Consider the following 16,735-nt stretch of genomic DNA (forward strand, 5'->3'; position numbering starts at 1 on the left):
CGGGGATCGAACCCACTACCCTGGCATTACAAGCGCCATGCTCTACCAATTGAGCTACAGAGGACCTTTAGTAGTCCCTGAGTTATAACCATATTAATAGAATTGTTCTCTTGCAATATGGTTATAGCTAGCCTACTCTCACAACCTCATTTAGTGTTGATCTCATTAGTTTTTTATGTAACTTTCTCTCTCTCTAGTCCATGGAGTGAGGGACTTGTTCTGGATGCCAATAGAGCAGTACAGGCGGGATGGGCGCATTATCCGGGGTCTCCAGCGGGGGGCAGCGTCCTTCGGTACCTCCACTGCCTCTGCTGCTCTGGAGCTCAGCAACAGACTGGTGCAGGCCATACAGGTACTACTGACCTCTGACCTCTAACCACAGACTATCAGCAGGCAAAAGACTGTCCGTAGGCCACACACAGGTAGAATACCAATCAAACGTGCAGCTCACATAGACATATAGGTTGAAACAATGCACCCCATGTACCACACACCATACATGTTAATACCACTAACCTTACAGCCACGTATCATAGATTATGGCCAAAGGGTTAGCATACCTGAACCATGTAGGAAAGAACTGAAAGACTAGTAGCAACCATACAGATAAAAGCCACTGGAACCAGTAATAAAGATTCCTCCATTGCTATGATGTGCCTCACTCTCTTACAGAGTTGTAATAATCCTGCTCTTTCTCTTCTAGGCTACAGCAGAGACGGTGTACGACATCCTGTCCCCAACGCCCCCCCGGAACCGTTACATCACAGAGGGCCGACCGCCCTCCACCCGGCCCCACCGCGCCCACCAGCCTGCCGACATCCGAGAGGGCGTGGCTAAGGCCTATGACACCGTCAGAGAGGTACGTGTTCTACTGAATCAATTTATTTAAATCAACCATTTTAGAATAATAACAAGAAAAGGCCTAGCTCTCTCACTAACACTCATTCACACACACCCCTCTGTTGTCTGTCTGTTTCCCAGGGCATGATGGACACAGCTCAGACGCTATGTGACGTGGCGACTCGCGGGCATGAGCAGAAAGGTCTGCCTGGTGCTGTGGGCGGAGTCCTGCGGCAGATCCCACCAACCGTCGTCCGTCCCCTAATAGTGGCATCCGAGGCAACGTCCAACCTACTTGGGGGCATGCGGAACCAGATCAAGCCAGATGCACGGAAGGAGGACTTCTTAAAATGGCGCTCCGAAGAAGGCCAAGAGTGATGATTCTGGTGGTCGGTGGGTTAAAGGTTAATGATGTGGGGGTGAAATCGTTATGTGGGTGAACCGATGAAGGGAGTGAATGTGTGAAAGAGTGAGTTTTAATGCAAAAAAAACGAACTACTGCGGAGTGATTGACACCCAGTATTTTATGTGGCTCCAGATGGATTGAGATACATTTTTTGTTTTCTTTCTTCGACACAATCAAATAGAGTTCAGTTCACTCTCCTTGCAGCAGTATGTACATGATGCAGATACTCTCTACCTTTTTATTGGTATGTAAACATATCACTGTCATTCTGGGTTGACTTCATGTTTAGCCGTCAACGCTGACAAAGGGCAGACAGGGCTCTAGGCTAGTATAAAGGATCTAGTAGTGGTAGGTGGGATTACACTTGTTCATCAGTAGCTCTCCCAGTCTTCTGTTGATCAGGCTATTAAGATTAAACCTATTCCTGGACTGAAAAGCACTTTGAATGGCGATCCTTAATTGAGCATGCATTTTAGGAGTAGGCTTACTCTGAGTCCGGGAACTCATTCTAGTGAGCCTAAATCAGTATCCATGGGGATTGGATGGTAACATCCTCTCTCTCCTGTATTCCTTTGAGATATGGATGGAGGAGACTGGAGAAACTATTATAGTGGCCTTTGCTGAGATCCTTACAAAGGTTAGGAATGTCATAGTTCCTCAACCTCAAAATGCCACACTGTGATTGTTCCATCCTAGCCTGCACACATCCCCACCCCGGTGTTTGTGCCATAAGCTTGTTCAATGCTGAGTTCCCTGGCCTCTCCTCCTTTTGGTTTGAAACCAATGTCTACTTTTATTGCCTTCCTGAAACTTAATACTCATCTTTCATATTTGACCAGTGGACACAATGACCTGGGCCTGGTTGTATTAACTAAATGCAGTCATGGGAGAATATGGATGATGAACTGAACGAACTAGAGAAACGTCCTTTCCTCTCTACGTCAAATGGCTTTCCTTGCTTTTAATGCTTGCCAGCGTTTGGTCATCCGGTTTGTACTTACTGTTTTGTTTTTGTCAGAGCAAGATGTCCCCCTCAGGGCCTTGGACCTTATCACCAGTCTGGTTCCTTCCTCTCAACAGAACTCTCTTGACTCGTCTCGTTAGTTGCCTTCCTGCGTTTTTATTTGTATTTTTCTAATTATGTTAAACACTAGTATTAATTATCATATTCATTTTCAAAATAACAGTGTTGGTGGAATGTCTGGAGGGTTAAGACAGAAAGAAAAAGAGGGGTTTGTGGTAAAACATTTTACATTTTTATCATTTGTTCAATACGTTTAAGGGATGTATGTTTAGGTATGTGTGTGTGTGTGTAAGATAGAGTTTGTAAGTGTGTGTTTGTGGGTTAGTGGTTTCTTGTGAGGGTGACCCTTTGGTTGTATTGGTCACACCTCTGTGTTAGCCGGCAGATCCAACCCGCTTGCTTACAGCTGCACTAGGGTCTGACAGCATACCTTTGTATATTAAGACACGGTGGAGCCGGCGCAAGATATGGCTCGGAAAACGTACCTCAATCCAGGGATGAGAAATGTTTTGGTACTCCGAATTGTCCCATTATCCCAACTGTTACACCAAGAAGATTCAACGACTGCTAGCTAGCAATCTTCTTGGTGTAACAGTTGGGATAATGGGACAATTCGGAGTACAACGCATTTCTCATCCCTGCATTGAGGTACGTTTTCCGAGCCATATCTTGTGCCGGCTCCACGGTGTCTTAATATACAAAGGCATGCTTAATTTAAAGTGGAATGCTGTCCGACCCTAGTGCAGCTGTAAACAAGCGGGTCGGATCTGTCGGCTAACCTCTGTGTAATTACTATTTACTATATCATATCTGTAAGAATTACCTGTATAATATCAAGACGATGAGTACACAAGTTAATAAAAAAAATAAAATACGAATAAAAAAACAACATGGTTTTTGTGCTTTTTAAAAAAAAACGTTGACAAAATGAATAAAGGATTCTTTTCTAAGCTTTACTGAAAGAGTTTGTACTGCTAGGAACCGGTTTTAGGATGAGCTGTGTTTGGGGAAACTGTTCACTGTTGCAACGTCGACATTTCCGGTCCACATGTAAACGCGTTGTTTTCAGTTTGCACGGTAGAGAATCATAGTTATTGTAGCTATATACAGTATATATTGACAAAGTTACTGGCTCTCTCACTTTCTTTGATTAAGCGATAAGCGACATTCATAGACTGTAAAGATGAAACTACTGACGCACAACATGTTGACATCTCACGTGAAAGGGGTAACCAAAGGATACCCTCTCCTCATCAAGGTAAGGAAGTCTGCTCAAAACTAGCTTGCAGAGTTGCGGCAGCTGGCAATGTGTTATATGCGTAACGTATTTAGCTAGCTAATATGTGCTTTTTTTTCATCCCGTTTGTGTGAATCCCAGGCTACGGAGGTGAGAGTGAGTGAGGTGGAGTTTAATCCCAATTTCGTGAGTCGAATGATCCCCAAATTGGAGTGGAGCGCACTGGTTCAGGCGGCTGATGGGGTGAGCCTGTCTATCTAACACACCTGTACAAAGTCATTTCAAGCTACTGTATCCAACAGAGGTAGAATAGTTAGCTAGGCCTACAGCGTAGATGACATGTACACTAACTATACTTGGGTCTGAGACAGATAGGCTTTACCTAAATAATTGTTTTAGTGATTGTGGTTGTATGGCAATATCATTGTCTTCCTGTATATCCTAATTCCTAACTGTGGTCTTTTCTCCAGCTGGGTCATCTCCAGGACTTACCTGCAGAGCTGGTCACGGACTATGAGAAGAATGAAGACTTCCTGCGTAAAGTACACAGGGTTCTGCTGGAGGTGAGGTTCACCATAAATAACCTGATATTGTTGTTGTTCATTACTTAGTTCTATCGACTACTATTTTGGTGAATAGAAGGACGCATAATGCATTTATTATTATGGGAATATGAGGACATCTAGTGGTTAGGTAGAGTCCCAGTCATGTTCCCTCTTGGCACTTTCATTCTGCTTGATAAAATGTTATTGTAGGTTTAACCCTATTACCCTCTTGGCACTTTCATTCTGCTTGATAAAATGTTATTGTAGGTTTAACCCTATTACCCTCTTGGCACTTTCATTCTGCTTGATAAAATGTTATTGTAGGTTTAACCCTATTGTCACACACACACACGCAGAGGAACTACAGGTGATGTGACGTTTATCTGTCTCTCCTCTATCCAGGTGGAGGTGCTGGAGGGGTGTCTGCAGTGCCCCGAGTCTGGCCGTGAGTTCCCCATCTCCCGGGGGGTCCCCAACATGCTGCTGAACGAGGACGAGGCATAGAGGAGGGGGGTTGGTTACCCCTGACATCCATGGGCTCATAGATATGAATCATACCCCACCTGGTTATACGCTAAACCCCCCCCAATCCAACACCCTCCACCCTCTCACCCCAACCGTTCATTGTATGGGACTGCTGCCATTAGAAGTGAGGGAAAACTGGACTGTTGTTTGAGACTGTATAGGAAGAAATACCACACTGTTGAATTGGTTATATAGTACAGTACCTAGGGCAATGAAATGTGAACGCACTGCTGCCCCAAGAAAACCACAGAACGGATCTGAATGCTTCTACATTGTCCAATATCTGTGAGCTGATTTTGTTTTATTTATTTTTGTAAAAATGTTTGGGTGCATTTTTTGCAATAAAATTCCTTGTTTTCCTTGGTACCCTAAAATGCTTTCCCTTGTAATTAGGTTACACAGAGGAATACATACTGGTACTATATATAGTCAGTGAAATATTGGTCGCGTACATGGTTTAGCAGGTGTTATAGTGGTGCAGCGAAATGCTTATGTTACTAGCACCTAACAATGCAGTCAAATGTCAAACAGCTAAAATGTAAAGAAAATTACTAAAAATGAAAGGCAAGAAATCAAGAACGTCATCGGGACGAATCCAATTAACAACCCAAATAGCACTGTAGCAGTATCAAAATGCAATCGATACATATGTACACCGGGGGAAATTACACAAGCTAAACTAAGAATGATATGTACAGCAGTAGATACACTATATACACTACCGGTCAAAGGTTTCAGAATACCTACTCATTCAAGGGTTTTTCTTTATTTTTACTATTTTCTACATTGTAGAATAATAGTGAAGACATCAAAACTATGAAATAACACATGGAATCATGTAGTAAACAAATAAAAATATATTTGATATTCTTCAAATAGCCACCCTTTGCCTTGATGACAGCTTTGCACACTCTTGGCATTCTCTCAACCAGCTTCACCTGGAATGCTTTCCCAACAGTCTTGAAGGAGTTCCCACATATGCTGAGCACTTGTTGTCTGCTTTTCCTTCACTCTGCGGTCCGACTCACTCCAAACCATCTCAATTTGGTTGAGGTCGGGGTTTGTGGAGGCCAGGTCATCTGATGCAGCACTCCATCACTCTCCTTCTTGGTAAAATAGCCCTTACACAGCCTGGAAGTGTGTTGGGTCATTGTCCTGTTGAAAAACAAATGATAGTCCCACTAAGCCCAAACCAGATGGGATGGTGTATCGCTGCAGAATGCTGTGGTAGCCATGCTGGTTAAGTGTGCCTTGAATTCTAAATCAATCACAGACAGTGTCACAAGCAAAGCACCATAACACCACCTCCTCCATGCTTTACGGTGGGAAATACACATGCGGAGATCAGCCGTTTACCCACACCGCGTCTCACAAAGACACAGCGGTTTGAACCAAAAATCTCCGATTTGGACTCAGACCCAAGGACAAATGTCCACCGGTCTAATGTCCATTGCTCGTGTTTCTTGGCCCAAGCAAGTCTCTTCTTATTATTGGTGTCCTTTAGTAGTGGTTCTTTGCAGCAAATCGACCATGAAGGCCTGATTCACACAGTCTCCTCTGAACAGTTGATGTTGAGATGTGTCTGTTACTTGAACTCTGTGAAGCATTTATTTGGCCTGCAATGTCTGAGGCTGGTAACTCTAATGAACTTATCCTCTGCAGCAGAGGTAACTCTGGGTCTTCCATTCCTGTGGCGGTCCTCATGAGAGAGCCAGTTTCATCATAGCGCTTGATGGTTTTGCGACTGCGCTTGAAGAAACTTTCCAAGTTCTTGAAATGTTCTGTCTTGACTGACCTTCATGTCTTAAAGTAATGATGGACTGTCGTTTCTCTTTGCTTATTTGAGCAGTTCTTGTCATAATATGGACTTGGTCTTTTACCAAATAGGGCTATCTTCTGTATACCCCCCCCCCCCCCCCCCCCCCTACCTTGTCACAACACAACTGATTGGCTCAAACACATTATGAAGGAAAGAAATTCCACAAATTAACTTTTAAGAAGGCACACCTGTTAATTGAAATGCATTCCAGGTGACTACCTCATGAAGCTGTTTTGAGAGAATTCCAACAGTGTGCAAAGCTGTCATCAAGGCAAAGGGTGGCTATTTGAAGAATCTCAAATCTAAAATATATTTTGATTTGTTTAACACTTTTTTGGTTACTACATGATTCCATATGTGTTATTTCATAGTTTTGATGTATTCACTATTATTCTGCATTGTAAAAATAAAGAAAAACCCTTGAAGGAGTAGGTGTGTCCAAATGTTTGACTGGTAGTGTAAGTTCAGGAGTAACTCTGTGGACTCACTCTGTGTTCAATAATAGTGCTTAACATGATTTTTGATTAATCACTACCTCATCTCTGTACCCCGCACATACAATTATCTGTAAGGTCCCTCAGTGAATTTCAAACACAGATTCAACCACAAAGACCAGAGAGGTTTTCCAATGCCTCGCAAAGAAGGGCACCTATTGGTAGATGGGTAAACATTTTAAAAAGCAGACTATCCCTTTGAGCATGGTGAAGTTATTAATTAGGCTTTGGGTGGTGTATCAATACACCCAGTCACTACAAAGATACAGGCGTCCTTCCTAACTCAGTTGCCGGAGAGGAAGGAAACGTCTCAGGGATTTCACCATGAGGCCAATGGGTTATTTCATAGTTTTGATGTCTTCACTATTATTCTACAATGTAGAAAATAGTAAAAATAAAGAAAAACCCTTGAATGAGTAGATGTTCTAAAACCTTTGACTGGTAGTGTATATAAAAGTATGTGGAAACTCCTTCAAATTAGTGGATTTGGTTATTGCAGCCACACCCGTTGCTGACAGGTGTATAAAATCGAGCACACAGCCATGCAATCTTTCAATGTGGCACCGTCATAGGATGCCACCATTCCAAAATGTCAGTTTATCAAATTTCTACCTTGCTAGAGCTGCCCCGGTCAACTGTAAGTCCTGTTATTGTGAAGTAGAAACGTCTAGGAGCAACAACGGCTCAGCCGCAAAGTGGTAGGATAAACAAGCTCACAGAACGGGACCGGCGAGTGCTGAAGCACAGAGCGTGTAAAGATAGTATGTCCTCTGTTGCAACACTCATTACCGAGTTCCAAACTGCCTCTGGAAGCAACGCCAGCACAATAACTGTTTGTCGGGAGCTTTATAAAATGGGTTTCCATGGCCGAGCAGCCGCACCCAAGCCTAAGATCACCATGCGCAATGCCAAGTGTCGGCTGGAGTAGTGTAAAGCTTGCCGCCGTTGGATTCTGGAGCAGTGGAAACTTGTTCTCTGGAGTGATGAATCACGCTTCACCATCTGGCAGTCCAACTGACAAATCTGGGTTTGGCAGATGCCAGGAGAATGCTACCTGCCCGAATGCATAGTGCCAACTGTAAAGTTTGGTGGAGGAGGGATAATGGTCTGGGGCTGTTTTTCATACAATTACATTCTAGACAATTCTGTGCTTCCAACTTTGTGGCAACAGTTTGGGGAAGGCCCTTTCCTGTTTCAGCATGACAATGCCCCCATGCACAAAGCGAGGTCCATACAGAAATAGTTTGTCGAGATCGGTGTGGAAGAACTTGACTGGCCTGCACAGAGCCCTGAATTCAACCCCATCGAACACCTTTGGGATTAATTGGAACGACGACTGCGAGCCAGGCCTAATCGCCCAACATCAGCGCCCGACCTCACTAATGCTCTTGTGGCTGAATGGAAGCAAGTCCCTGCAGCATTGTTCCAACATCTAGTGGAAAGCCTTCCCAGAAGATTGGAAGCTGTTATAGCAGCAAAGGGGGGACCAACTCCATATTAATGTCCATCATTTTGGAATGAGATGTTCGACGAGCAGGTGTCCACATAGTTTTGGTCATGTAGTGTATATTAGAGTGAGCTATGTCAAGAATCCAGTATATAAATGTAACTACAATGTAATGTACAGTAGTATAAATATTAGAATGAGCTATGTTGGGATACAGTATTTAAATACACAGTGTGAAAGGGGAGTGATCAGTGGTTCAATGTCTCTATAACATGGGACAGCAGCGTTGGCTGTATGTGTGTGTGTGTGTGTGTGTGTGTGCTTGTGATCATGAGTATGAGGTGTGTGTGTGTGTGTGTCCTAGAGTTTGTTGTCGCAGGCAGGAGAACTGCTAAGAGATAGATGACGTGGCGAGCCGTGACTATATTTGGACTGAGGAAAAGAGAAAAAGCTCCAGCCAGGGATAAGTTGTTTTTGAGGAAGTATTTTTATACCCACACATTGCAATACCACAACTAACCACTAGGCCCCTTTGATCCATTCACCCTCTGGTTAGACAGTAACACTGGCTCTTGCCAAACATCCCTAGATCCACGTAGGCAAAGTTTGCTCTGAGCAGCCATGGAGGTGCACCGTCTGAGGCTCTGGGGCACAGCATGTTGAAACAAGAAAGTGTTTGTTCCCAAACATCTCATGCAGTGTTATCATTTTTAGAAACCTTGCGAGGAGAGAAAAAAAGCCTGCCTGCCACAAGCCTTTGGGCTGCTTGTGTCTCTCTCCTTCTCTCTGTAGTACCTATCCCTTCTACTTACTGCAATTACAGCTTTGGAGCCGAAACTATAATAACAGTATAATGGGATGGGGAGAGAGCTGCAATAAAAGCCTCCTCTGACAGATTAACAGTCCCCGGCTTCTGAACTGTAATTAACAATGAGACTGGGAAGAAGAGGAAGAGAGAGGGACAGATGGAGAGAGAGAGAGAAAGAGAGACAGGGTGGGACTGAATAACTGGGCTACTCATTTATTATAACTGAAAATTAAAAGATTTAAATAAATACTAGATCTGGGACAAATGGCCTAGATTTATGCAGGACACACAGTTAGGAGACATGTCACAGTTATGGAAATAACTAGAGGGAAGACGAATGAGATCATGATCAGTCAAATATGACAAGCCAAGGAATTAGCAAACTCCATCTATCACTTTTTTGCTTTTCAAGACTTTGACAAATCATGGACAGATTTTAGGCATAGCTACTTATGAAATGGTGGTTTTGTTTCAACAGTATACTTACCTGAGGATAGAAGGGAGGCCTGTGCAAACATTTCTGTGGTGTGGAGAGTCTCCAAAAATATATCTGCCTGTGTGTGTGTGTGTGTGTGTGTGTGTGTGTGTGTGTGTGTGTGTGTGTGTGTGTGTGTGTGTGTGTGTGTGTGTGTGTGTGTGTGTGTGTGTGTGTGTGTGTGTGTGTGTGTGTGTGTGTGTGTGTGTGTGTGTGTGTGTGTGTGTGTGTGTGTGTGTGTGTGTGTGTGTGTGTGTGTGTGTACTCTGAATTGATGAGAGGGAGATACCTACATAATGACACATACCCATCACCCTCTCTGTCTCTGTCTGTCTCGCTGTCTCTCGTTCTGTCTGCCTGTCTGTCTGTCTCTCTCTCTCTCTCTCTCTCACACACACACCTTGCATTGCACACTGAAGTTACTGTCCCACAGCTCTGGATTCTTTTTTTCTTGCCAAGAAATGAAAGAGTGGCATCAGACCTTTTTGCTGTAGTGGAAAGTTTTCCCCCTCTGATATCCACATCAGTAGAATCAAGAAGAGGATTTGATTTTTCTTAATTTTCTAAGGATGGGACTCTACCAAAGCTTACCCTAAGTTCTTTAATATATTTCAACTTTTCTGGAGGAGTTTTATTTTTCGGGAGTACAAATATCTCTTTCATAGAGGATTTAATCATATTCTAACTTTTATGTAGTGTGAAAGAATTTGAGTAGCCAACCATGCTGCTTGGTTTACAGCCCATCACTATAATTTATTTAACCAGTGAAGAAGTCACCCTTCTAGCAGGAATCTCTCCATAGCATTCAGTTCTGAGAATACTTTTTTTTTTAAACACTTATGGACAGTGATTGTATTTCATTTGCTCAGAGATGGCTCTCAGAGAAGAACATGAACAAATATACACTTTTCAAATTATTTGATAGAACTTTGCAATGTAAGACATGGGCTGAGCTCTTACATTTACATTGCATTTTTGTAATTTAGCACTCTTAAATTGTAGTTGTATTTCTTTTTCACTATTATTTGGGTTATTTTTTTAACGTGTTAGAAGTTTTTAAAACATACATTCTCTGTTAAAGTTTACATTCTGGGAGTTGCTAAAACATTCGCCAGTGCGCATTGGATTCCACACAGGTCCTCAGTGCGCATTTGGACTGCACCGGACAGACACAGACTGAAAGATTCCTGAAGATTTCATATGGAGCCGAGTGAGCCCGTTCACCAATCTGACCACCGGACTATGTGGCTCACCCACCTCGCCCTGCTGCTGCTCCGGCTGGCGGTGTCCGCGGAGGGGCTCTCCACCTGTCAGTCATTTAGCCTGGATGATCAGAAGTCCAAGCGCATCGAGGCCGTTCGCGGTCAGATCCTCAGCAAGCTCCGCTACCGTAGCCCACCGGAGCCCCCAGCACCGAGCCCACAGCCAGAGGCTGTGCCCGCCGAGGTGATGCTGCTTTACAACAGCACTCGGGAGCTGCTGAAGGAGCGTGCGCGCCAGGCCGAGTCCGCGTGCGACCGGGAGAGCAGCGAGGAGGATTATTATGCAAAAGAGGTTCAGCGCATTGACATGCTTCCGCAGCGCACAGACATCAGTGAGTGGAGCCTTCCACAATTATAATTTCAATATATGTCGCAAATCAATCGTGGTCCCTTTTTATGTCAGTGATTTATTGAAAAAAACGTTGTACAGTACTATAACGCATGCGTAATGGTCTCCAACCACCAGCGTTGGAGAGTATCACGTACATCTAATCTGATTACAAATTGTTTTTTTGTTTTGTTTTTTTACAGATACTTTTGAAAAACTACATGATTACTTGTTGGATTACTTTTAAATTCAGAAAGGATGTTCGCGGAAAAAAATACATCATGACACCTATTTGTTTTCTCAATGACGTTCAATTCAGCGAGTCTGACCACAAGTCAGGGACCACTATGATGATACACTAAATGCTTTTGATGGATCCTTTTTGTCTTCTTCTAATGCCTCTTAAGGGGAAAGTAATCCAAAAGTAACTTAAAGTAATCCGATTGTGTTACTGAGTTTGGGTTATCCAAAAGTTACATTACTGATTACAATTTTGGACAGGTAGTAACTGTACCGGATTACATGTAGAAAGTAGCCAATTCAACCCTGCCAACCACCTTGCCAAGTTGTCAGCCATTTGTCAGATACCTCTATGACTTAGGATATGTGTGTGAGACGCTCTGATAGGCTATACAATATTTTACATATACTGTAGATTGCATATTTATGAATTAATTGATATCCAGTTATTAGACTTTCTAAAAAGTCGTATATCTCTTACCACTCCCATAGATGCAGTGAACCCTCCAGTCCCCAGCCCATATTACAGAGTGGTGGGGTTCGATGTGAGTGGTGTGGACAGGAACTCCAGCACCCTGGTTAAAGCTGAGTTCAGAATCTACAGAGCACCCAACCCCCAGGCCCGCACCTCAGAGCAGAGAGTAGAGATCTATCAGGTACTGATAACATTACACTATCGCTTACCTGCACCAGGTACACCCATCACAATACCATATACCCACTCCAGGTATCACAATATCACAGAACTGCAACCAAGTAGATACAGTGGGGTCTGAAATTATTGACAAGCTTCATAAAAATGAGCAATAATGATTGTATAAAATAAATAATGAAAATACTGAGCTAAATTGTATGCAAAAAAAGGGGAAATTATATTATTTTATACTAATAATAGTTGCTCAGTGAAAGAGATTTTGTTTAACACATAATCATTTGTTTCTCTCAAAAAGGTAGGGGTTGAACTCATTGACACCTCCACAAATTCTTATAAATAAAGTAGTCAAAAGTTTAGTATTTGGTCCCATATTCCTAGCATGCAATGACTACATCAAGTTTGGACGCATTTGCAGTTCAGTTTGGTTGTGTTTCAGATTATTTTGTGCCCAATAAAAATGAATGGTAAATAATGTAGTGTCATTTTGGAGTCACTTTCATTGTAAACTCTCCCTTGTACCAGCTGTGAACTGATGTTCAAGAGCATATCTACAGAGGGTTAAAAGCTATATTTTGGTTCTCTTTGGTTCTCCCTCTATGTCTCTGTCAGGTGATAAAGCCAGAAAAGTCAACAGGCCCTTCGCAGAGATACATCGATTCCAGAACTGTTCGCCCACGGACCAAGGGGGCGTGGCTCTCTGTGGATGTCACTGACACTGTGAGGGATTGGCTGGCTCATAGGGGTAAGTTGACAAGCACATCACATGGCTCTATACCCCTTTATCTACTTAACAACATTTTAGGTGATTTTGGGGTCATACGTTATGTTACAGTGGTCATTGCAGACAATTTAGAGGTATATATTGGGGCGCAGCAGTCTAAGGCACTGCATCTCAGTGCTTGAGGCATCACTACAGACCCCCTGGTTCGATTCCAGGCTGTATCACAACCGGCCATGATTGGGAGTCCCATAGGGCGGCGCACAATTGGCCCAGCGTCGTCCTGGTTTGGCCGGTGTAGGCCGTCATTGTAAATAAGAATTTGTTCTTAAACTGACTTGCCTAGTTAAATAAAGGTTAAATAAAAAAATAAAAAATATTTGTTTTCTCCTCTCTCTTTGTCCACCTCTCACCATCTCTCTACCCCTACTCCATCCTCCATATCTCTCTTTCAGAGAGGAACCTGGGTTTGAAGCTGGGTGTTCACTGTCCCTGCTGCACCTTTGTTCCCTCCACCAACAGCATCGTGTTCAATAAGAGCGAGGAGTTGGAGGCGCGCTTCGCAGGTCTGCTTGTTGTAACATAGACATAGACACATAACATATGGCTCTTTTTATTTATTTTTTAAATGATTGAGCTTCTCAACTCACTTACACACAGCATTCTGGTTGAGAAATGTTCCCATTATGTGTCTCAATGAGATCACTCAATTTTCCCACTCACAGCGAAAACACACCAACCCTTTCTCTCCTTCCCCACTCTCCCCCACTTCTTCTTCTCCCTCCCCTGTCCCTACTCTTCTTCCTCCATATCATACTCCCCCTCTCCTCCTCCTCCTCCCCCTCCTCCTCCTCTTCCCCAGGTCTGGATGATGAGCTGCTTCAGCAGCAGGTGCGGAAGCCGGGGTCAGGGCTGGCTAAGGGCCAGGTAGAGTTTAGTACCAAGACCCCCCATCTCATCCTCACCCTGCTGCCAAGCGACAGGGTAGACAACCCGGGCAAGAAGATCCGCAAGAGGAGGGCCGCCGCAGACACCACCACCTGCTCCAGGTAGGGGAAGCACCTCTGATCCAGAAACCAAAAACCTACATTGTTATCTACAACCATAGAAGACACTTATCAGAGGATTCTCTTTATTTTGGTCTTTGATATACAGAACTACACACATTTGTTCACATTATTGATGATCGTTGTATTGTTGTTATTAATCTATTGGAGGCTTATAGGGAGTCTGCTAGGCTTATAGTCCTGAAACTGATTAAGTAGGATATATCCTGTGCCTGTGTGGATCAGAATGAGAGAGTGTTTTCTGTCCATCTCTCCTACCTGTTGTAGGAACTCAGACGCGGGCTGCTGTCTGCGATCGCTCTACATCGACTTCCGCCGGGACCTGAACTGGAAGTGGATCCACGAGCCGAAGGGCTACAAGGCCAATTTCTGCTCTGGCAGCTGCCCATACCTCTGGAGCGCTGACAACCACTACAACATGGTTAGTTAACCCTCAACCACTACAGTAGCATAAATGTGCTATCACCTCAGTCACAGTCAGGTCTTATGGCTTAATTGCCACACACTCACCTTTACAGCATGGCTCTACGAGTAGCTGAAATGTCTTGTCATCTCAGTACCCTGCACAGTCTGTTGGTTACACGTCACAGTGATCCCGCAGAACCATATTGTTCAACACAGTAGTAGGGTTAGATGTAAGTACTTAAAGGGAAAGTTCGACCAAAATGACATTAGTTTCCTTACCCTGTAAGCAGTCGGTGGATATGTGGTGGTGTGACAGTATTATGTGATGTACTGTTTTCTTTTGTTTTATGTGTAATATAAGGGTGTTACTGTGTTTGGACCCCAGGAAGAGTAGCTGCTGCCTTGGCAGCAACTAATGGGGATCCTTAATAAATACAAATATGGACAAGTTATGACAGTATTCCATGCTTTGGTTTAGTTTCCCTGGTACTGTTTCCACATGCTGTTTTAGCATTTGTGGCACAAATCCCATTCAAGTCACACAACCGATATTATCATTTTTCGCGCATCACGTTCAAATCATCTATAAGTGACTTTGTTGAGCTTCACAGTCAATTTTAGATACTTTCGGATGGTTTGGACATGACGTGCGAAAAATTCCAATATCGGTCCCATGACTTGAATGGGATTTGAGCCACAAATGTAAACAGTGCCAGGGAAACTAAACCAAAGCATGGATTGCTTTCATATCTGGTCCACTGACTGCTTACAGGGTAAGGAAACCAATGTATCATTTTGTAATTTGGGTGAACTCTCTCTTTAAGTAATGTTTTCATTGTTGTTGTGGTATTTCATGTGGTACTTTCTCTCGCCCTCTCTCTCACACAAACACACAGATCCTGCCGCTGTATAACAAGCTGAACCCTGAGGCGTCTGCCTCTCCATGCTGCGTACCTCAGGACCTGGAGCCTCTGACCATTGTTTACTTCATGGGCCGAACGCCCAAGGTAGAGCAGCTCTCAAACATGGTGGTCAAGTCCTGCAAGTGCCGCTGACACAGGAGCCCAGCGGAAGGAGAGGGGGAAGGTGGAAGAAAAGAGCTGGACAAAAGGAAGGAGGGGTTTGACCAAAACAACAACAAAACTTGTGGTCCTTAAGCAAAAAGGACAGACTGACCCTCTCTCTATATATTCAACCCTGCATTTCACTATGACACATTTTACACATTCAGTCTGGCACAGGTTGTATTTTTTAAATTTCACAAGCATGAAACTGAGAAATCGTCTTCAGCTGTGGGTCTTTTCCCCACTTTCATAAGGTCAAAAATACTGTAAATATCTTATTCATTGAAAGCTTTATTAAAACTTTATTCACATTTTCAAAATCTGATATTAAAGTGTTTTGATTGGAAATACAATGTGTGCTTGTTGTATAAGACTATGTGAACTCTACCAAGTAGCTTTAGGCAGAGATCTGTGTGTTTTTACTAAAAAAAGGGAGATGATTTTGATGTGAGCTAGCTTTCCTTTGGGCTGAAAGAGAGGGAGAGATAAAGAGGCTGGGAGAGGATAGAAGGTAGAAGGGAAAGAGGCTGAGAGCGAGAAATAGAGGAGAGAGGGAAAGCGAAAGAAAGAAGAATAGAGGGAGAGGTTGTGTCCAGGCAGTAGGGGCCTCCAGCCAGCTCTCTGCGGTCCAGGGCTGAAATCTGCTGGCGTAAACAGGATGTGAAAGATTTCCAGACAGCGACCACTCGCGGAATGCCAGATTTAAACCCGTTTGGGGTTCAGGGTTTGTGGTGGGAGGAGAGCAGAGGAGGAATGAAACAGAAAGAGAGGTTTTCAAAAGGGGAGACATGGGCTGATAGGCCCAATTTGGAACACATCCACTTTTGACGGGGGTAGCCATTTTGTAGCCTTAGGCAAATTTGTAACTATTAGGTCTGGCATGATAGGGCTTTGCACAGCTGTAAACACACTTTATTTATTTGTAATTTACTTCTTACTTGATTGCTGTTTGTACAAAATGTTAGGTCATATTGGTAACATTGATCCAGTCACACAAATCGAGGTTTGGCCACGTTAACCACTTTTGATAAGATGCTTAAAAACTCAAAATACATCCAACCTGGGGCTCAAATTATATTTAAGCCTTTTGGTATTTCAGTGGTTTGAGCGCGAGAGAGAGACTGTAGAGTTCTGTATGTTAATCTTTATGCTCTGTGTACCCCTGCGGTAGACACTGAACCTAGAAAGAAACAGAGTGGGTCTGTTCGGCCGCCAAGTCGGTCTGCTTTATGCGCCAAACACAGAAAGGTGATGAAAATAGATAGCGCTTAGAGAGTTGGACATTGAGTCTGACACAGTAACCAGACTGTACCCCCATTAACCCTCTCCTCCTCCCCAAGTCCCTGTGAGCCTTTCTGGGGCCCCGCCTGTCCCTG

At 43.6% G+C, this 16,735-nt stretch overlaps 3 protein-coding genes across 3 annotated transcripts in view; all 3 read left to right on the plus strand.

Moving 5' to 3' along the window:
• The window catches only part of LOC311107373 (autophagy-related protein 2 homolog A-like), a 27,985-nt gene extending 25,261 nt beyond the window's left edge, over nucleotides 1-2,724 (plus strand). Inside the window, exons 37-39 of the mRNA XM_084149864.1 lie at nucleotides 198-352; nucleotides 704-859; nucleotides 982-2,724. Of these exons, the coding sequence (XP_084005990.1) occupies nucleotides 198-352; nucleotides 704-859; nucleotides 982-1,218 (548 nt within the window). The 3' untranslated portion in view covers nucleotides 1,219-2,724. The remainder of the gene's footprint in view (nucleotides 1-197; nucleotides 353-703; nucleotides 860-981) is intronic.
• A 564-nt stretch (nucleotides 2,725-3,288) lies between these two features.
• On the plus strand, nucleotides 3,289-4,943 carry LOC311107993 (multifunctional methyltransferase subunit TRM112-like protein). Its single transcript, XM_084150626.1, has 4 exons — nucleotides 3,289-3,528; nucleotides 3,649-3,750; nucleotides 3,978-4,070; nucleotides 4,455-4,943. Exons 1-4 carry the CDS (start codon nucleotides 3,454-3,456, stop codon nucleotides 4,554-4,556), a joined length of 372 nt encoding a protein of 123 aa, XP_084006752.1. The 5' UTR covers nucleotides 3,289-3,453; the 3' UTR covers nucleotides 4,557-4,943.
• Nucleotides 4,944-10,014: 5,071 nt separating this feature from the next.
• On the plus strand, nucleotides 10,015-15,704 carry LOC311107319 (transforming growth factor beta-2 proprotein-like). Its single transcript, XM_084149804.1, has 7 exons — nucleotides 10,015-11,214; nucleotides 11,943-12,106; nucleotides 12,715-12,847; nucleotides 13,279-13,389; nucleotides 13,686-13,872; nucleotides 14,158-14,311; nucleotides 15,192-15,704. The coding sequence occupies exons 1-7, from the start codon at nucleotides 10,821-10,823 to the stop codon at nucleotides 15,348-15,350; spliced, it is 1,302 nt and encodes a 433-aa protein (XP_084005930.1). The 5' UTR covers nucleotides 10,015-10,820; the 3' UTR covers nucleotides 15,351-15,704.
• The last annotated feature ends 1,031 nt before the right edge of the window (nucleotides 15,705-16,735 follow it).

Source organism: Coregonus lavaretus (assembly GCF_964263955.1).
Source record: "Coregonus lavaretus genome assembly, chromosome: 32".
NCBI lineage: Eukaryota > Metazoa > Chordata > Actinopteri > Salmoniformes > Salmonidae > Coregonus > Coregonus lavaretus.